Source organism: Pecten maximus, chromosome 4 (assembly GCF_902652985.1).
Source record: "Pecten maximus chromosome 4, xPecMax1.1, whole genome shotgun sequence".
Lineage (NCBI taxonomy): Eukaryota > Metazoa > Mollusca > Bivalvia > Pectinida > Pectinidae > Pecten > Pecten maximus.
The window spans coordinates 22,883,173-22,905,566 of NC_047018.1; the positions used below are offsets into that span (position 1 = coordinate 22,883,173).

General features: G+C 35.5%; 1 protein-coding gene across 3 annotated transcripts in view; it reads left to right on the plus strand.

Moving 5' to 3' along the window:
* LOC117325540 (lethal(3)malignant brain tumor-like protein 3) overlaps nucleotides 1-22,394 on the plus strand; it is a 39,013-nt gene that overhangs the window by 5,331 nt on the left and 11,288 nt on the right. The window contains exons 2-15 of one of the 3 annotated variants that reach the window (XM_033881840.1): nucleotides 6,701-6,923; nucleotides 10,501-10,703; nucleotides 11,596-13,254; nucleotides 13,595-13,742; nucleotides 13,884-14,019; nucleotides 14,598-14,731; nucleotides 15,050-15,132; nucleotides 15,967-16,201; nucleotides 16,899-16,993; nucleotides 17,343-17,571; nucleotides 17,971-18,053; nucleotides 18,249-18,474; nucleotides 19,264-19,366; nucleotides 22,050-22,223. In XM_033881840.1, the coding sequence (XP_033737731.1) occupies nucleotides 6,710-6,923; nucleotides 10,501-10,703; nucleotides 11,596-13,254; nucleotides 13,595-13,742; nucleotides 13,884-14,019; nucleotides 14,598-14,731; nucleotides 15,050-15,132; nucleotides 15,967-16,201; nucleotides 16,899-16,993; nucleotides 17,343-17,571; nucleotides 17,971-18,053; nucleotides 18,249-18,474; nucleotides 19,264-19,366; nucleotides 22,050-22,223 (3,722 nt within the window). In that variant the 5' untranslated portion in view covers nucleotides 6,701-6,709. The remainder of the gene's footprint in view (nucleotides 1-6,700; nucleotides 6,924-10,500; nucleotides 10,704-11,595; nucleotides 13,255-13,594; nucleotides 13,743-13,883; nucleotides 14,020-14,597; nucleotides 14,732-15,049; nucleotides 15,133-15,966; nucleotides 16,202-16,898; nucleotides 16,994-17,342; nucleotides 17,572-17,970; nucleotides 18,054-18,248; nucleotides 18,475-19,263; nucleotides 19,367-22,049; nucleotides 22,224-22,394) is intronic. The other 2 variants (XM_033881841.1, XM_033881842.1) reach the window with 2 other exon arrangements.

Sequence of the window (22,394 nt, forward strand, 5' to 3'; positions counted from 1 at the left end):
AAAGCCCTCAGAAAAAGCCCAGTAGCTACGTTTTAAATATTAGATATTGCTTTATGAATTTTGATGTAAATACATAAGTAATTATATTTTCAATTAATAACTTTTCAAGTCTGTTGTAAAACTTATAAATATATGATTAAAAATAAAATTGTTTTATTCAAAACAACATTAGTTATTTAGAGCTGGGAAGATTTGATGTGTTTGTTATCTTTTGAATAACTTAAAACTTACAATACAATTGATGTGGAAATCATCACGTAAAATGGGCTTGAGCTCTGTCCTGGCGATTACTTGAAATATAATTAACTCAGTCCTGGCAATATTGTGACTGGGTCAGGTGTCTTTAGTAGTATGTTTCAGTGAGGTAGCACTATAATGTCAGCATCAGTCTCACACTATAACAAGGACAGGTGACAAACATGAACATATATACCACAGTCCAAAGAACACAAAGACATACATACTATTTTATTTTTGCACGGTCCTGTTACTCAAATATCTAAAAAAAAAAAAATATATATATTGTAATGCAATGCAATGTTGACAGTGACAAGAATGAATTGTCAGCATGACATTGTATTGTTGCTTGTCATTTTGTTGTTGATAGCACAAGCTATATATCTACGGTAAACCTCCGATTAATTCGAACACACGGATAGTTCGAACACACATTTTTTTCTAGAAAAACAATATTTTTTTAGCTAGTAATAGTTCGAACTCTGGCTGTTTATAACTGACACCATTTCGGATAGTTCGAACTTGTCAAATGAAGAACGTCAAGTAAGATTTTTTTTCGGCAAACTCCATTGAAAGCTCGCGACGACTCTGCCCCGATGACCGGCCCAGAAAAAATGCCAAGATTTAAATTTGATCATCAAGCACGTTTAGGTTATTAGATTGTATGGATGATCATTAGAATGCGTCTGTGATTAATATATGCCACATATTTTAGCGTTACTTCAGGTTTTTTTTACATTGCAAAATACACCACGTACGAGACACCTGATTGCAAATTTAGGCCCCGACAATGTATAAATAACATGCGATATTTGTATTCGCGCTGTATGGCAAACTAAGAAATCGTCCGTGTATTTTCACATATAACTAGTGTTAACTTAGCATTATGATTATTTAATTGTGACTGGACATCTCTTACGTATTGTCAATCAAGGTATTACCTGAAAACCTGCGACCTCACGCTAGGTAAGCAGGCCATGCGAGGTGTCGCTTGCGGTAAAGTTGAAAGGATCGGCTGCCCGATCGTGCTGAGTGACGTGAAAAGCATTCATATCCAGTCAAAACAATCCACAGGTGTCCCAATTAGTGATGGATAATTTTGCAGGTATCAACTATGTTTGGTAGATAATACGACTGGGCATATTTAAAAGCAGACATGTTCAAGGAAGTTCTGACCTAATTTTACCAACATATATCACCTATCACCTATTTTTACAGTAGTGCTTTCGTAAACGCAACAGGTTATGTAGATTGCTTTTGATATATAAAAGAGACCATTTATTTCCATAATATAGCGATAGTTTCCGATTCAGATAAAAAATATAACCATGCAAAGGTTATACTGTACAAATGTTTAACTTTTGTGTCACAATTGAAACGTCTACTGTACTGTTTTGGGTCCTACTGTAGCTACGCATTAACCGAGCGGCTTCGCGCAATAACCATCATAATTACCGCGAAATGAAGAACGTTTAACGATCAATTAACATTGAATTAAATAAAATACTATCATTTTACTTACTTATAATTGTGCTATTGTTCAGGCTGCCGTTGTTACGTATCAGATTTACGATGAATGTGTTTGGGTCTAATGATTTTACTCTGCCTAGATTTTTGCCGATATTGACTCGAATAGTTCGAACTCACGCTTATTTTCTGAAGCATAATTTCGAATAATTCGAACAGGTTCATCAATATTTATTTTATTTTGTTCGAACTAACCGGAGAGAAATCTTGAAACAAGAGATATATTCCAGGATTTTAGGAAAATCGTTTTTGCGGTCTACAATGGATAAGTGATGTGTATTGGATGTGTAGCTAGGATGTGCCATGCATTATTTTTTAATTAGTTTTATAATTAATTGTATTTAAAGAAATATGTATCCTAATATAATGTAGTAGCATTCATCTTACTCTTAGATCTCTAGATCTGTCTTTCTTCCTGTCATTCTTCTTAGCTTTTCTTTCTTTATAATCATTATAAGTATACTGTGTCGCTATCGCCATCTTTGTAATACATATTTGTGGAGAGGGCTTTAATAAGTTGTTAAATACTTGTGCCCAGTCCAATTGTGTTTAAACAATAAAAAAATCAAGAGACAATTCATTTAAATATGTATGTGAATGATGGGAGAAAACACAATCAACTGTTTGAAAAAAATATTGATAAAAGATAGAAAAAAAATTATATGATTGTATAGTTTAATTTCAATTTGAACTTCTTGGACTTTTTCACTACTTTTGAAATGGGGCCAATGGCATTCCAAAAAAAAGTGCTACAAAAAAAAATTCCAAAAGAGTTTAATTTAATCATGATTGATAGGTACATTTTCTCAGTGTTGCTCATATATAGTCATATATTTTGAAGCTAAATAAAGAACTATCTTGATCTGAACCCAATGCTGATTTTCAACAAGTTACAGTCAAACTTGTAATAGCGAACACCCTTATATAGCGGACACCTGTCCATAACGGACACTTCCAGGAATCCCCAATGAAAATCACTATATAAATATCATGTATATAGCGGACACCTTCCTAATGCGGACAGCGGACACTTATTTTTGTCCGTAAAGTTGTTAAAAATTCCGTATAACGGACACGTGAAATCATAGCCGTGTTGATATTTGTGTGTAAAACGTTTCTAAATAACAAGCAAAGCCTTAATTACTCAACTCCCCTGGCAGCAATGCTAACTTAGGAAGCCACTTCATCAGTCACTAATTGTCCTGTTACCTGTAAGTTGCTGTAACAATGGGCAGTAATTACAAGAGAGTGACCGATCGCCATCGGCAGAGGTGTTTGTTTACTCAACCGGTGACAGCTAAGCTTAGCCATTCAACCATAGCCTAGACAACGAGAATGGTCAGGGGGTAATTAAATCATTATCAAGACCAACAAAAGAGGGACAAAGCAATAGTTATGTCTGTCATAATTGTTTTACTTACAAAATACACCGTATGCAAATCTGACAGGGCAGGCACATGGTTGTCAGCCGCCATTTTCTCACACTCGGAACTCCTCGGAATATGACTACGTAACCTATTAAGAACAGCCGAAGAGTTCCGAGTGTCTTTGTATACACTATACTAATTTCCTGAACCAGAAAACGGTATTTATTAAATTAAATCCCTACATGGATTTCAGAAAATATGTCTCAAAATAAATGCTTAGGGATTATAATTATCAGAGGAAAATGCACTTTCATTTATAAAGAGTTAATGTTGTAATAGAAAAGATATTTCAAACATATTTATTTCCCAAAATATTGAGGATTAATGAAAATTGTTTTACTATGATAAGAATTACCTTTACATTTTTGACTATGTTGAGTATTTGTCTGAATAGATATTCAGTATAATATGATATTGTGAAGATTGGTTTAAAAACTATAGGCTTAATATAAATTATTAAGAATATCAACTTCAATTTTTGTGTCAGATGAATGATTGAAAATTAATTAAGCATTTATCTTTAATCATTTGTCTTTTATTCATTTGTTTAAGTGTTTAAATATAATAAATCAGGAGACATATAGTGTACTATAAACAGACTTTGGTTTGTTTCTTCATTTATAAGGGACATAACTCGTTGAACCTCTATATAAAGGACACCTCTCTATAAAGGACACTTTTGTCTTGTCCCTTAGGTGTCCTTTATAGACAGGTTCGACTGTATACATGTATGGGATAGGCATGTGTTTTAACATAACAATTCAAAATTCTAAAAGGTTATGGAGTTTTGAACAAAAACTGAAAATATCATTTTTCAAAAACTGTTTTCGTCGTCTGTCATCCATCTGTTGGTAAACAATATTTGTTATCACTATATATTTCATAAACAGTACTGGAGGGATATTCCTCAAGCTTCATGTGTAGGTTCCCTTTGGTCCAGAAAAACAAAATGGCAGACACTTGGACTCAAAAATAGCTTACCCAATGGTTTCAATTTGTCTTTATTTATGTTGCTGTCCGTCTGCTTCAATTAAACACTACATTGTAATATACCTTATATGGCGACAAGCGAAAAAATGGCGAGTAGTCCCGATTACTATGAAGTGCCTATATATATATATATATATATATATATATACCGTATTTGACCTAATAAGGGCGCAGGGCGCGGGTAATTGACAGTGGGGGCGCCCTTATTAAGATTAGTTATTCTGAAGTTTTATGAAACAGACTATACCTTATAGCAGAATACCCAAGGTTGTGGAAACGGTAAAATATTCAGTCATAAAAATATTCCAGATGAAGATATCTATTCATTATCATATATTAAGCTTAAACATCACTTGAATACTCCTGTAAACTTGTAAACCATGCCAGCTGATCTTTAGACCAGAGAACGTGTGGTCCACCATTGATGTTCAAATGGAACTCTTTTGTGTTCTATTTATAGTAACAGGTGATTTCCCAGATCATATCAGACATCGTTTTCTTTGACCTAATAATTGATTTACAATGTCTTTTACTAGCTTTCTGTTCTGAACAAAAGTTATTTATCAACAAGAATGAAGTCTTTTACTTTATCTTCAAATAAAGATGGTAAGTTATTATTTGTATGTGTGTTAGTTTTGGGTGCTCTTTGCACTGACATGTCATCTGTAGCCTGTAGGAATACACAAAATGTGGCGAAAACATGTGTTCCAGTTCCTTAATTTGCTGAAGAAAACTGAACACATAAGTAGCAAAACATTTCACATGAATTATTACTTTTGAACACCATTTTGACACTCAGTCAAAGATTTATTTCCTTGAAAAAAGGTAGGGGCGCCCTTATTAAGGCGGGCGCCCTTATTAGGTCAAATACGGTATATTGAATGCTTTAATCTGACTCATTTGGTATAAAATTTCAAAGCATCAGAATGACACAGATGTGATCATGATCTCTCTGAATTCCGAACAGTCAACAAAACTGACGATGACAATCTTGATCGTTCGCCTTGTAGTACACCTCCTAAAAAGGTCTCGCAAATTCAGGAATATACACGTAAAGGTAAATTGAAAGAAGAGCTGCCTTTCCTTGAGCAATCTCAAAGAGGAGTAATTAAAACTATGAAATTAAAACAAGATATTTGAATTGAATTCAATGTTTTGTTATTTTCATATACACTGACTGTAGAGTGGCATATCCATTTGATAATAATGAAATTCTATAACGACACATTACACTATAATTATCATTACCAATTATATATATATATATATATAATTACTTTACTATTGCTGCTAATAGTAAATCGGTCGATATGTGAAATACACATTTGCTGTTCAAAATACCCATTGAGACCGTGGTAAATACACACTTACTTCAGAATGTATGGTAGATCTGTGGCCATCTTGCATTTTGATAATTTAAGTTTGTTATCTATTTCTTGAAAAGTGCTGGAGACATATTCCTCACGTCATGTGGTTCACCTTGGTCCAAAGTTATGCCATTTGAAGTCAGATTTTTGATCAGAAAAATAAAATGGCCTAGACAGCCATCTTGAATTTTGAGAACATTGAAAGTTTGTTATTGCTATTTCTCGAAAAGTACAGAGGGATATTCAAACTTCATGAGTAAGTTCCCTGTGTTCATATTATCAGATTAGTTAGAGGAAATAAAGAAAGAAGAGAAAAGTAGGGAGGAAATCAGTTTGACATAGAAGCCGACGAAGATCATTCAATGTTCGGTGGGCACCAAGATCCCTCTTGGATCTCTTTTTAATAATTAAGTTTGACTGATCATGATTATTTATGTCAGGAAATTAAGATTGACAGGTAAGTTTCTACCTGTCAAAACATCAGTTGTTTTCCCTTTATTTATATTTTATATGTTGACAAAAGGTTTTGACAAGTGCGCAGCAGCTCTTACAAAATTTAGTAATAGAACTAACAATTGTGCTGGTACGTAGATATATAGGAAGAACTCTTTTCAATCCGACATACATATAATAAGATGTTTCAGGATATGCATACATATAGGTATTGTACATGTATATTTTGTTCTTTTTGTTTTTATAAATTCTGCTGCTGCTGCTAGCACTGTTCTTTACTTGTAATTAACAGTATATATAAAAATTTACATTTTTTAAACAATTTATACGTACATTGACATTAAAATTTGCGTATTTCAATTGTTTGTGTGTGGTGGGGGTTTAGGTTCCAAGACAGTTATATGTTTAAAGAAATAACAAATCACCTGTACTAGGCCTAATATATTTAAATAAAAAAACTGTACTTCAGACATTGTAATTTTGAACATGTTTGATACTGGATCATGACATGTTTAAAAGTGGCAAAAAATCACCTGGGCATCAAAAATATATTATAGCAAAAGCTGATCATGTTGATGTTATTTGATACATAATTTTATTGCAGTGACAAATGTTTGAAGATAATTTGAAAATATCCATTTAATAATAATCAAACAGATTGTGTCTGCAACCATTTGAATTTTTTTCTTTGTCCATTAGGTGAAAAAAATGTCTACGCCCCAACCTCCAAATGAGCCAACAAGTCCACCACCAGCGAAAAAGGCAAAGACAGAGGGCACAGAAATGAGTAAGCCGCTTGCTCAGCTTCCTGTGGTTACTATGACAACCCCTTCCATTCCATTAATGACGGCCACTCCTGTGACCGTAATCCCGTCATCGTCAGCTAATTTTCCCAGTGCAATAAGTCTCACTATATCAAATGGTAGGTTTGTTTTCATACTTGATATTCTGAATCAATACTTTTATTGTAACATATGCAATATACATTTGCGAACTTTTAGTATGATGCAGTCTCATAATCATGTACTTGGATATCTAGATGTACACAGAATGCAGAAACTAGAAACATGTTACTTCTGAAATGAAGACTGGAAACCTGTATTGATTTATTCTCATGGTGATTACAATGGCGGCCGAACAATTCATGTGCTCTAACGCTACATTTACATGAAGATGACTTGTGCTGTAGTGAGTAGACTGATCCTTATTTTTGTCAAAATCTACTCCTAGAATTTAGATAGCCTATACAGTGGCACTGCATAACTGTAATATTAGACAGATGGTTTCTTCACCTGTTCTGATTGGAAGCATATTATATCTGGATGTAGCTATACAAAAAACACACTGGTACATTTCACATAAATTAATGTTTCTGTACTAATCCATGCATATTTATTGTTTATAGATAAAATTATAATTTATGACAGTGATTGAAGTATTACCTACTGTGTTATTTCCTATAAAGACAATACAATGTATGTACACAGCACATGTACAGCAGTGCGCGAGTCTTGTACTAATTTCCTGTTAACAAGGAGTCTCTCTTCACATCAGCCACAAAGTGTTTCTTACAAACTATAGCTATATATAGGCTGCCAAGAGTTTGCTTAAAATCATACTAAATAAATTTTGAATAGTATCATTGCAAACAATTATTTTGCAATCAGAACCTTAGGCTACATTATGGTGTCAATATTATTATTATACATATATACAAGTGAGATGTAAAACCATATTAATTGTATCAACAATTTGTGAGACACAGTTTCTAAGTAATCACATTATATGTGATATATTAGATATAAGAGAATGAATAGATACTTAAAAAAAACACCTGTTAAGTTTTAAATATTTATTCATTGATAAATTGATAAAAAAAAAACGTGTTGATATATACTAGGCTTAGAACAAAGATTTTTCTCATATATATGAATATATATGATATATTCTAATTCTGTTTTTGTATTTGTATATGAACACATGTACAGTAAACAACAGCCAAGTCAATGATTAATTTGCTGTACTTGTACACGTGTCTTTAATGAAAATTGGGAAGATATTCTTCCCTTTCTTCATTATAGAAAAATAAAAGTACTTTTGCTTGAGGGAACAACCTGTTTTTGGCTAAAGATAGCAAAAAAATATCACTGATAGAGTATGAAATCCAAGATAGAAAATGGCTGACCCTGGATATAAGATAACGATCTCAGCTGGTTAAACACATGTGCACATTTGTACATTTACATTACCGGTAATTTAATTTATAGCCATTTCATGGTAATTTTTAACTTAAATGAAATTGTGTAACAGCTGCAGTCACTTACTAAATGTCACACTGAACACAGCAAATTCAAATCTGGCCAGACGGGTATATACTATAAGATAGAATAAAATACGTGGTATGTGTAGTGTACATATAAGTAAAACATATTTATAGATCTAGAGGACTGGTGTTACTATAAATATCTAATTGTATTTGTGTTGGGAATACGTGTTAGACTTGCAGCAGTAGACTGTTTAATAATTTAGATGAAGCATTATCCATTAAATGTGTAGCAAGACTGAAATTAAAATATTGATTTATTTGTAAAAGAGCGTTGATTATCAATGCATATATGTCATGGTCTGAACCCCAGAATGTGTCAACTGAAATTCTATGTTTCTTTAATTTTCAGTAGAATAAAGGTTGTGTTACATCCATCTGTACATTATTTTTCATGGTTTTTCCAAAAGTTTGAGAACAAAAAAGATAAAGTCTTCACAGGAATTATGAAATTAATTATAAGATTCTTAATCCTCTATCTGTTTTTTTTTTTTTTTTTTTTTAAATTGTCTCCTTTTGTACACGAAAAATAAAACCATTTGAAAATAACCTTTTCATTTCAATTTTTTCAAATTGCCTCTTTTTGTACACGGAAAATAAAACCATTTGAAATGACCTTTCCATTTGAGCAGTTTATCATGTATAAAATTAATTAAAACAGCAAAAACAACCCCACAATTATACAGTACCACTGCAGGCTAACAAAACAAGAGCTTTATATTGGATACATAACAGCTATTTCTTCTGTCCTATATCTGTGTACATTGCAGTGTATAACATGCATAGAATCATCTGATCAATAATGACAAGCATCACTTTTACTGCAGAAAATCTAGATGTTATGTATATAATGTACTGTGCCATATAAAAATTGATTGTCCTCAGCATATAGGACTTGCACAGTAAAGAATAATCTATATTTGGTTTTAGTTGAGAGAAGGTTTCCCTATTTCATGGTTTAAACAGTTGAATACTCTAGAGTCCTGTTATGTGTTCAGTTCCCTTTCCAAGTCATTTGTCGAGTGTAAACTTAGGGTATTGCCATTTACTTAATACATAAATCTCTGGATCATACTATACACAGGTCATTGTTTTCAAACCCGAACCATTCCCGACACCTATTCACACCCACACAAATTTGTAAGAGGGATGTAATGGTATGATGCATGTCCATGCATTCATTCATAGTAAAAAGCTTATGTCTAATGAATCTCTTAATAGGTTTTGTTATTTCCTACCAAATATTGTTGACAGAGAATATGAATGGCTTGATGTTGCATCAATTTGTCTCGCGATCTATTTGATACAAATTCAAGAAGCTGAAGAACATCTAAAAATGTTTGAAGACAATTTCATCGAACTCCATAAGTGTATTAAATGCATCATATTTGAAGTTTAGTGCTTGGTGGCCTGAGTGGTTAAGATGTCCTGACACTTTATCACTAGCCCTCCACCTCTGGGTTGCAAATTTGAATCCAACCTGGGTCAGTTGCCTGGTATACCGTACTGACCATAGGCCAGTTGTTTTACTCTGGGTACCCTGGCTTTCCTCCACCTCCAAAACCTGGCACGTCCTTAAATAACCCTAGCTGGTTATAGGACATTAAACAAAACAACCAAAACCAAAAGAAAACCCATGGCAGGGCATTTTGTTCAACTATTTTGCAAAAGTGATTCTCTTTATTTATTTATAGTACTTGAAAATTGTCTGGATATCTCTTCTTTTTGGTAGGCTTTATAATCATGATATCATGATCAAGTTTTGTTGTTGGGGGGGGCTTATGTCTTATGTTTCCCCCTTCTTGGGAGGAGATGAAATTTAGTACTACAGTACTAGTTGATAAGGGGAAATCACATTTTTGTGGATTTTTTTTTTTAATTTGTCATTCAAAGTAATATAAACTTTGTTAGAATTATTAGTATGGGATCTTATCTTGATGTACATGTATGTACATATAGGCCCTGACTGACCCTTTAGGGACTGATGGGCAGGGCCAAAAAGTGTCAAATTGACTGAAATATTTCCAAACTCGGAATGTTAAGGCCTGTATACCTCTTGTTTTAGGCAATCAACAATTGTGAACATTAAGGCCCATGGGCCTCTTGTTTTAAGGTGATCAATCATCTTTGCATGAGAAAAGTTCTCTGATGGTTAACGTTGCTGTCATGTGTTCAGCAGGTAAACAAGCCCAACTGAAGATACCAAATCCTACCTCACTACCACAGATGAGGACTCAGACCCCAGCAACCTTCATCGCACAGAACCAGGTGCAGCAGTCTGGTGGTACCATCACCATGAAACCACGTATGACCATAATGCGCCCAGCAATGCAGCCACAGCACATACAACTTCAGCCTCAACCTCAGGGAGGCAAACTGGTGAGTCGGAAATTCTATTGTAGGGCAGGGCAATACTGTTTTGGGGAGGATGATACTTTCACTGGGTAGGGAAGTATATTTATTCTTTAATTAGCACACCAAACAACACAATGATGTGAATGTCATGTCAGCCTTTCTCCCCAGATGAAATAGGGGGTTTCTCTTGCCAGAAAAATCTGGATCCACTCTGTGAAGTATGTAAGAAAGGAGGATCTCGGTGGTAGGGGCTAGTTTCATTTAACCTGAGGTTGGCAACTACAGAATCTTTCCTTGGAGTAAAAGTCCAACATAACCAAACTTGGTATATAGTCAGTTAGATGACATAATAGACACCTCAGACTCAACACAGTCTTCATTCACAGAATATCATCCAGAATTTATGGTATAGTGACTCGGAAAATTAGGGTTGCTGCGGGAATCTGGACTTAAAAGTTTTGTATTAGCTCAGTTTCTCCAAAGTATCAATGTTATTTTAACCAAACCTGGAATCTAGTTGCATTGATATAAAATCTTCATTGCTTAATTCTCAATGGTTCACAAATTAGTTTATAGCCAAATTTGAATGAATTCTATCATGTCAGATGTACAGTATTTTACTCTCACTTTTTAGAAAGAGTGATTTTTGGGATAAAATGACATATTAAGGTGAATTTGAAAAAATAATTATTTTTTGCATTTTTTTTATTGTTATGAAACGCATCAATATTTGCACATGTCTATAATGTATACAGGATGCTTCCATACTATTATGTCAAGGGAGTTTGGTTGTTTTGGGGGGGGAAATTAATTAAATTTAAAAAAATATATATTGACAAAGAGGGACACGTAAGACATAAAATTACATGTAATTCTTATAATTTTGTTAATTCTTGATAATTATATATCTTCTTAGGTGCCAGGACAGGTAGCTATGACCCAAGTGACTTTGTCTCAGTTCCCACCAGGAATCATGGCTCAAGCCCTGCCCCCTGGCGCCATCACAGTACAGCAGAAATTTGCCCCACAGATGGTAACAAAGATCAATCCACAGAATTTGCAAGTTCGGCCTGGTAAAGGAGCCCCAGTCCAGCAGCTGTTGCAGAACAACAAAGGTCAGATATTTGTGAATCAGATCCAGCCAGGAGCAAAAGGAGGTGGCGTTCCTTTACAGCAGGCCTGGACTGTAAAACCTCTCATTGGAGCTAAAGGCCAGGAGCTCAAAGTTGGATCACCAAATGTTTTTGCCATTCACAACCCCACACAACAAGGAAAGATGATTCCAGGAAGTAAACCTATAGCTCTAGTGCCCCAGGCACCTCCCAGACTTCCTACTTACAGTCAAGCGATACAGATGACCGCCAACAGTCAGGCCATCCAGATGCCTTCAAGTGGTCAGCCTGTACAAATGACCCCCACCTTACAGTTCACTTCTGCTTCTAACAAAGTTCCAGTCACATCACTGACCAAACCACAGACAAGTGCTGTCGTAATGGTCACTGCGCCATCTCCAATGAGGACGGCTGCACTGGTGACCGCGCCAACAACTATTCCCTTAGTTACCGCAGCATCTCAAATGAGGACTGCTGCACTGGTAACTGCTCCAACAACTCTTCCCATAGCAACATCATCACCACCTTTGGTTACCATCCCTGTAGGGACATCAGCATCCATTCCTATGGTAACCACTATAAATGTAGTTCCCACCACAAAGTCTACACCTGTTACAAGTGTTCCGTTGGAACTGACCACTACAACAGCTGTTAAACAGATACCAGTGACAACTGTAGCACAGGCAAATAACGACCAACCATCGAATAATGAACCTCTGGCTAGCAATAGCAAAGAAGAAAACATTCAGGATAAAAAAAATGAGGATGAAGATTCAGAGTGTAGTTCTAGTGTTAAACATTCCAATTCTAGTTTAGATACAGTAGTTAATCCAGATGAAACTGTGTCAATCCAGCCTTCTGTAACTAGTACCAGCACAGACTTGGGAAATGTAGATAAACCGGCCACCCCCACTGACAATACCCAGGTTAGTACTGCTCAAAAAGCTGTGACTGAGGACAGTGCCATTAAGTCTGAACCAGAACAAGAGGAAGAGAAATCCATCATCCCTAGTGAAGAGTCTAAATCTGTGATAAATACTTATGATGAAAATAGTGCTAGTTCAAATGAAGCAACATCCGAGAAATCGTCCCTAGAGAACAATTTAAAATCGAGTGAAAGAGTGATTTCTGAGGTTGACTCAAATGATGCAACTTCTGATTCAGCCTCAAAACAGTCTGATGAGGTTCCTCAGACCAAAGTGAAAGTTGAAGTGGAGGAGGCAGACTCTTCAGAAATCAAGCAATCACCAATGGAGGTTGACCAAGCTCATGATTCTAAAGGTGACAATATGGAAAGTGTCACTCCTAAGATTGAGGTAACTAGCCTGTGTGATACACTCAAGTCTGAGGAGCCAGTTGCAACCTCCACAGAAACTACACCAGCTACAGGTTCAGATTTTGATGTAATGGATTCAATGCAGTGGGAAAATGGTGTGGCATCTCTCGAAGGCAGCAATCTTAAGGTATGCTAATTATACATTACAATTTATACAGATGAAATTTGAAAGAAAGAAAAACTGTTTCTTTGCCAGTTTTAAAGAAGAAAGATATGCTTTGTTTTATGTTTCTTAGTAAATTCTTTATCATAATTATTCCTTCAAAAATAGTACATGAACGTATAATAGTAAATTGGAATCTTTAAACACAATAAAATGTACATGGCTAATTCCTTTGACCCAGAAAACTGATGCAAGATAAAAGGAGATCACACCAAGAAAAACCAATACAATAATGGAATATTAAATTCTTTCTAATGTTTATTATCCTTTCTTCATTCAATGCATGAATTACTCTGTTGTACAGTTTAAGATGAACGAGTTTGGAGTGCTGGAAGTGGTGACAGAGGATCTTGAATGTCCAGAGACCCTCAACACCAGTAGCGAGTCAGAAAACACCAACGACCAATCAGGCGACAAGAAATTATTCAATTCATTTGAAATTAAAACAGAAGGTAACTAGTTGGATACAGTGGATACAGTAGTTGACCTAGCTACTGATGTGTACAATAAATGTCGGAAAATATCACATAATTGATGTCACAATTGAACTAAACTCATAATTGAACACTGAATACAATTTTATCTTTTTACAGACAAATCTGCCAATGATGGAGACAAAGATGATGTGTGTTGTTGCACTAATTGTGGGGAGTATGGATTCCGAAGTGAATTTCTGGGAAACTCTGGTGATATTTGCTCCGAGGCCTGTATGGAGGCATATGAATCCAAGTATGATAGTGTTGGGAATCACTATAAATTTCTTGATCGATCATCACCATTTATTGAATGATCAATGAGTGATAATTGATTCATCCTGAACAGAAAGACAAATATCTGCAAAAACATTAACTAAAATAGTGGAAAATGTTGTGGATATGTTTTACGGCATCTAGCTATGTTTTAAAATGTTGTTTTTATGCATTTTTATTTCAATCTACCAGTGATATTGTTCATGTATTAATTGGTGAAGTCAGCTGTAAATTTTGAAAATTTCCCTGTTATAGTCTAACCATGATTGATCATAAAAAATTGTGATCGATTAGTCATAATCAGAGTTAAAACGTCTAATCATCGATTAAATTGATTAATCGGAAGTATGACCATTTCTTATAAATTCTAAAAATGAAATTCTTTGAACAATGAATAATAACTGATTGTATTTTGCTTGCAATGAATGTAAAGTTACATGACTTATTATGCTTGTGCCATAAATACTTCATTCCTCTTTAGTTTAAAAAGGTGATGAGATGCACATTTGCAGATTTCACTTTCAATAATGCTTTTCTTAAATGTTATAAAACTTTCAGAAAAAATGGCAAGGGTGTGAAAAAGAATGTTATGTCCAAAATGGTGCTTGGTATGAAGAAAAAGAAACGGAAGCTGCTGTTGATGAAGGGAGGACAAGGGGAAGAGGAAGTCTATCCAAAGGGTTTAGCTACAGGTTAGTTAACACATTTATCTGGCAATAAGCCCATGCCTGGTAATAAGGCCCCCCATGTCTGTTGCAGAACTTTCTGTAAAATACAATAGAAATCTAAAATGCAGAATATCAACATTTGTAAAGAAGTATGTACATTTCAAGGTTCTGATTTGTGTTGGTGTCACGCTTACTGATATATTTTCAATATAAAAGTTTTGTGAAATTATTTCATATTACATTATGAAAATGACACATTGTGTTAAAACAATAATTAAAGTGAATCATATTTGACATAAATGAAACAGTATTCCTTAGCTAGTCTTTTGTATGCTTTCCTAGGTAGAAAATCTAAAGCATTTGTTTGGTTGAATTACTTGGAGCAAGAAGGTGGAGAGGCAGCTCCAGACAAGCTCTTTAAAGAGGTAATTACATGAATAAGCAACCACTGTCTCAGAAAAAGGTAATTTATAGTGAAAATTGGGAGTAGTTATCTCCCTTTATTGGAATTTGCAGCATGATAATGACACTTTGGTATGTTTACATGTTTCAGATACTTTAATGTCATCCCAAAGGACAATATCTAGTGCCAAATATAGCCTAATAACACCTTGTTTAGTCATGTATATCTAAAAGAAAAAAACTGTCCACCTGTCAAAAGTGAAGATATTGAGGTTACGTAGCTCAGCAAGGAAAAAAAACCTAGAAGTATTCAAAAATAAAATGTGAAGGACTGCATAAAAATGCATACTTTACTGGTTCAAAACAATGTTGCCATTAATTTCAATCCAGTGTCACTGTGGGACTGTACTGTTCCTGTATTTCATTTCACCCTAATAATGTTTAAATACACCAGATTTAATGACATTATAAGGTAACACTCCCACTTTAACACTTTCAAATTAAAATTGCTTTAATGTGTATAATATTTCTTGTGTACCCCTTGACAGTCTTCAAACAATAACATCACACTGTCAACGTGGTCATTGGTCAAGGTTAAATGTCAAATGTTGCACTTGATCACATTTGACATAAAAAGCTTGTTTACAAAATATCTCATGAAACCCTGGACATATTTAATTGATGAGGGTGGTGAGAGGGGTGTTATATCTATGTGCAACCCCGCTTTCTTTACTTTATTTACTATTTCTAAACCCTTTGTTTGGGATATTAAGAGGCTGAGAGAGGGTTGGATCAAATCTTAAAACAATGTAGCTGCATTGTTGCCAAAGTGTTATGGCTAACACCTTTTTTTTCAGCCATTCCCACAGTCCCGTATAGGTTTTAAGGTTGGTATGAAGCTGGAAGGAATTGACCCTAAACACCAGTCCCTGTTCTGTGTCTTGAGTGTGGCTGAAATCCGTGGCTACAGACTGCGACTTCATTTTGATGGCTTCTCCGAGTGCTACGACTTCTGGGCCAATGCTGATTCTGCCTGGATTTTCCCTGTTGGATTTTGTGATAAACATGAGAGAATCTTGCAACCTCCAAAAGGTGAAAGAAAGCATCTGTTATCTATATATCAGAATATATTCCGATTTCTGGAATAAATGCAGGTACCTTCAGGGGTAAAAATTTCACTAATTTGTGAAGAATAACAATTTTGGAAAGGAATTAATATAAGCTGTTAGCTTATTTTTCCATCCCATATTAGCATAGTTAACAGTGCAATATGGCTGAAAACTGAATAAAATATTATTTAAACTAAAAATACATCAAGTTTTTGACGTGTTAATGGTCCCTGAAAAGCGTTTTTTTGGAATTATTTCATATTAGTATAAAGGGAAACTCTCTTACTTTGCTGATGATTTTCCCATACCATATCAATATTAAGGAGTAACTCTCTCAGTATTAACTTTCTTGAAAACGTTATCTTCCATTTTTACTTTGCTGATGATTTTCCCAGTTAAGACTTTGGAGACCAGTAGTGGTGTAACTTGACCACCTGAAATCCATTAGGGTTTATCTTCGTTAGCTCTGAACTTGTCCAAAAACCAGGTATCGTGTTGATCCCTTGCCCTCTATGTCCAAATTTGAATGCAATTCAGATTGTCCATTTTTTCAGGTAAAAAGTTTTGTTTGAAACAAATCTACTTTAAGTTTGAAAAGGAAGCAAGAAATTTTAAAATATTTCAATTGTATTTCCACATATTGTTATTATATTAAGCAATTTTTTTTGGTTTCTTTACAGGTTTTACAGCAGAAAACTTCAGTTGGCCAGGGTACTTGAAGATGGCTAAAGCTGTACCTGCTCCGAAGCATCTATTTCAAAACCAACCGACTCAAGTAAGCAGGATAGAGTTTATAATTATGCACCTGATTACTGAGGAATATTCCTTTGATTCCCTAAAATGTTATTTTGAAGCAAGATTATTAGTTATGAATTTATTATTTTGAAATTTCTTAATTGTAGTGTTACTAGATAATGAATTAGTCATACATGTTTTAGACTTGTAAAATCTTAGTTAGGGTGATAGAATGTGTAGTAAATGGCTTTTCAGTGAAGTATCATATCATACGGCTGGCAGTTTGATAATTGTCCTTAATCTCTAAGCTTTTATGATGTACTTGAATCAATATATATTGAGGGTACCTGTTTAGGAGTCTTTGGATGAAATGGATGATACTGTTACAGAATGTGACCCCTAATGCATTTCGAGTGGGCTGTAAACTTGAGGCTGTGGACAAGAAGAATAACAACCTAATCTGTGTATCCACTGTGGCAGACACACTTGGTGATAAAATACTTGTACACTTTGATGGATGGGAAGATACTTACGACTACTGGTGTGATGTCGCCTCCCCAGACATACACCCGGTCGGCTGGTGTCATGAAAACAACACACAACTCTCACTTCCTTGTGGTCAGTACCACTTTAACACACGTCTCTTGGCATCATCCTTATTGTAGTCTGTAAACATAAATTGGTATAGTTGAAAACAAAAACAGTACAAAAACTTGTTGATCTAGTCTGATTTTGCTTATCACAGTCGAAATGCTTTGAGTGATAGGACCAGATTTGTTCATTATGAAAAAGGATAGACGTAACTTTCTTATTTTGCCTTCTGCATGTCTTGATTGAAACTTTCAAGGCTTATATAGCAACTGCAGGTTCTTCAAGATTTATGTTTGAAATGTTACATTATACTGGTTTGTCTATATTTACTCTGTAGTATTAATACTGTAAGATTTGTCTCCCCTTGTAGTACTGATTGACTTGCCCTGAAAGTATCCCACTAAGTATAATGTTTGTTTTATTCAGATTGGAAGGAGGTAGACTTCACTTGGGAGAGCTACCTAGCTAAAACTAAATCAGTTGCTGTTCCTGCTAGAGCATTTAAACCTGTAAGTTCACAAATTGTTTCTTTATGCACAATGAAAGCTGCTGTTGCAATTTACTTTAAAGCTTTCAAGGTAATAAGTCATGATATGTGTAATTGTGTATTGATATGAAAGTAATCATAGATCAAAATTGAGATTAATTTTGGAAGCCATCCTGATGGTTTAAATCTTTATCAGATTAATATATGACTTCTTCAGAGGGCAGCCTTAGGTTTTAAGGTTGGCATGAAGTTGGAAGTGGTAGATAAACGGAACTCGCTCCTCATCCGTGTAGCAACTGTGAGTGAGGTTGATGGCCATCTAATCAAGATCCACTTTGATGGATGGGCAGATACCTTCGACTATTGGGTTGACGACGACTGTTCAGATATTCATCCTCCAGGCTGGTGCAGCAAGACAAACCACCCTCTTACCCCTCCAATAAGTAAGTATTACCCCTCCAATAAGTAAGTATTTGACTAATTCATTAAATGATTGTCCCTTCTAACCTCTGTAACATATTATTCAACCCATCTTTCCCCTCCATTATGTATTTGGTCAGTCCTCTCCGAGTAAATTTACCCCTTTAATAAGTATTTAGTCAGTCATCCCTGAGTTAATTTACCCCCTCTTGCCCCTTTAATAAGTATTTAGTAAGTCATCCCTGAGTTAATTTACCCCCTCTTGCCCCTTTAATAAGTATTTAGTCAGTCATCCCTGAGTTAATTTACCCCCTCTTACCCCTTCAATAGATATTTGACCTAATATTGATAATACTAATAATTATTTAGCACCTCTCCCCTCCTTTTTAACCTTGATATATTTGGACCAGTTCTCTAAATAAAGTATTGATTGTTTAACTATTAGTATATTAGTAATTTACCCCTAAAAACCTAAACAAGAAGAAATAATATGGTTAGTGCACATAATAATTAACCATTCTAATGTCAGTAAATTTACTCCGAGTACCCCTTCAATAACTTGTGTACAATCAGCTCACTAAATAATATCATCCTTCCAAACCTCTTGAACCCCTCAAATAGTTATTAGTTATTGTATTAAGAAAGTACCACTGTAATACTCAGTATTAGATAATTGAACCCTCTTTTCATCCTGATCAGTAAATGGGGCATCCCCAACCCCTGATCTACCCATTCTTTCAATATTTGACTTCTAAATTTAACAACAACAGAACAGTACTTCGTAACTAATAAATATGTTGTATATGTTACAGGTCCAGCAGATCTGGTTGATACAGCTGAGAAAGGGGGATGTCCAACTCCAGGCTGCAAAGGGATTGGCCACATCAAAGGAGCCAAGTACACTGGGCACCACAGGTGGGTTTCTAAAGATGCCACACATACTCACAGTGTACACATTACTTGTCTCAGAAATACATGAAATGGCACCAAGAGTTTATATTAGATATTTACAGCAAGCTAAAAAGTTTTAACTTAAAGACCAAAAGTTACATACCAAATATGTATGTAGAGACTGCTGTACAATAGAATATCTTCGGGATGCAGTTACTGTTTTTTAGCTCACCTGGACCGAAGGTCCGGTGAGCTTATGCCATGGCGCGGCGTCCGTCGTCCGTCCGTCGTCCGTCGTCCGTCGTCCGTCCGTCCGTCCGTCAACATTTGCTTCAAATCGCTACTAGTCATAAAGTTCTTATTGGATTTTGACCAAATTTGGCCAGAAACATCCTTGGCAGAATGGGAACAGATTTTGCATAAATGGTGATTCTGACCCCCGAGGGGCCAAAGGGGCGGGGCCAAATATGGGAAATAGAGGTAATTCCTCTAAATCTCTACTAGTCATAAAGTTATGAATGGATTTAAACCCAATTTGGTCAGAAACATCCTTGGGGGAAGGGGAAGAGATTTTGCATAAATGGTGGCTCTGACCCCCGAGGGGCCAAAGGGGCGGGGCCAAATATGGGAAATAGAGGTAATTCCTCTAAATCTCTACTAGTCATAAAGTTATGAATGGATTTGAACCCAATTTGGTCAGAAACATCCTTGGGGGAAGGGGAAGAGATTTTGCATAAATGGTGGCTCTGACCCCCGAGGGGCCAAAGGGGCGGGCCCCAATAGGGGAAATAGAGGTAATTCGTTTAAATCACTACTAGTCATAAAGTTATGAATGGATTTGAACCCAATTTGGTCAGAAACATCCTTGGGGGGAGGGGAACAGATTTTGCATCAATGGTGATTCTGACCCCCGAGGGGCCAAAGGGGCGGGGCCAAATATGGGAAATAGAGGTAATTCCTCTAAATCTCTACTTGTCATAAAGTTATGAATGGATTTGAACCCAATTTGGTCAGAAACATCCTTGGGGGAAGGGGAAAAGATTTTGCATAAATGGTGGCTCTGACCCCAAAGGGACCAAAGGGGCAGGGCCCAATAGGGGAAATAAAAGTAATTCCTTTAAATCGCTACTTGTCATAAAGTTATGAATGGATTTGAACCCAATTTGGTCAGAGATATCTCTGGGTGAGTGGGGGTGGCTCTGACCCCCGAGGGGCCAAAGGGGCGGGGCCCAATAAGGGTAATAGAGGTAATTCCTTTAAATCACTACTAGTCATAAAGTTATGAATGGATTTGAACCAAATTTGGTCAGAAACATCCTTGGGGGAAGGGGAAGAGATTTTGCATAAATGGTGGCTCTGACCCCCGAGGGGCCAAAGGGGCAGGCCCCAATAGGGGAAATAGAGGTAATTCGTTTAAATCACTACTAGTCATAAAGTTATGAATGGATTTGAACCCAATTTGGTCAGAAACATCATTGGGGGAAGGGGAACAGATTTTGCATCAATGGTGATTCTGACCCCCGAGGGGCCAAAGGGGCAGGGCCAAATATGGAAAATAGAGGTAATTCCTCTAAATCGCTACTAGTCATAAAGTTATGAATGGATTTAAACCCAATTTGGTCAGAAACATCCTTGGGGGAAGGGGAAAATGCATAAATGGTGGCTCTGACCCCCGAGGGGCCAAAGGAGCGGGGCCCAATAGGGGTAATAGAGGTAATTCCTTTAAATCGCTACTAGTCATAAAGTGATGAATGCATGTTCTATAAACAATTCTTGAGGTCTTTAAGACCTTAGAGAGTCTGGACTTCATTAATCTTTAAAGCAGTTCTGATTCCCACACTATAACCATATATAGCATTGTTAGAGTTTTACAAATAAAACAAATTGAATATGAACATTATTTCGACATTTCATCTAATCCAACCAGGTGAGCGATACAGGCCCCATGGGCCTCTTGTTTTATCTTTATTATCCCACCATCATCAGGTGCTGGTCTGTTCAAATTGCTTTTCGTCTGTGATCCGTCCGTAAACAATCTTGTTATTTCTTGAAAAGTATTAGAAGAATCTTTCTCTTTCATTTATAGATTCCTCTTGATCCCTAGTTGTGCTCATAAAATTTTATTTTGGCAATTAAAGATTTTTTCACTTTTTCTCAGAAAGTTCTGCATGGATCTTTTTAACCATTTATAGGTTCCCCTAGATCCATATTTATGCATGTTTAATATGGAGACTGATCGGAAAACAACATGACTTCGCTACAGGTGGCCATTTTGACAGTTGGAAGTTCATTATTGCTATTTCTCCTACATGGATCTTTCTTAGATTTCATATGTATATTCCTCTTGGTCCAAAGTTGTACATGACCAGTTTTGACATTCTAACATAGATTCAATAAAGAACATTCAATGGTTGGTGCGAAGATCCATCTAGGATTTCATGTTAAATAATTAAAATGAGCTCACATTTTGGTTGGTGGTAAAAGCATAGAGTATAAATATTTTGTATTTTGTGAAATACTAAAGAATGACCTATTCTTGTTTTCAGTTGGTCTTATTATTCTTTATCAGAGATGTTGTTATAAAATTCCTTTTTAAGAACACTTGGTAATATTTTTCAATCATGTACTTCAGAAATTTATTTTACACTAAGCTACCAGCGCTCTTTTGAGAACATTTTGTGGGAAAGGTTCTGATTTTCTTTTTCAGTGCTTTTGGCTGTCCATATTCTAGCTCCAACATTAACAAGGAGACAGCTCTTCAAGACAGATTGGGGTCAACTCGAGCAGAGGAGGTGAATCAAACACCTGCTCCTTCACCTCCTGGAACGCCCACCTTCAAACCTCAGAGAAGCATGGAATACCCTTCCTCACCAGAATTGAAGTAATATTGCTATCACTATATATTATATTTACTGGCTGGTCAAGAAAAACTAAAATAAAAAGTTTGTTTATATACAAGTGAATAAAGTCCAAGTCCAGATATTTCAAATCTAGACTGAATTTCTTTTTGTTCTGATATTAATGAATTAAAAATAAGGAGCTGATTATATCT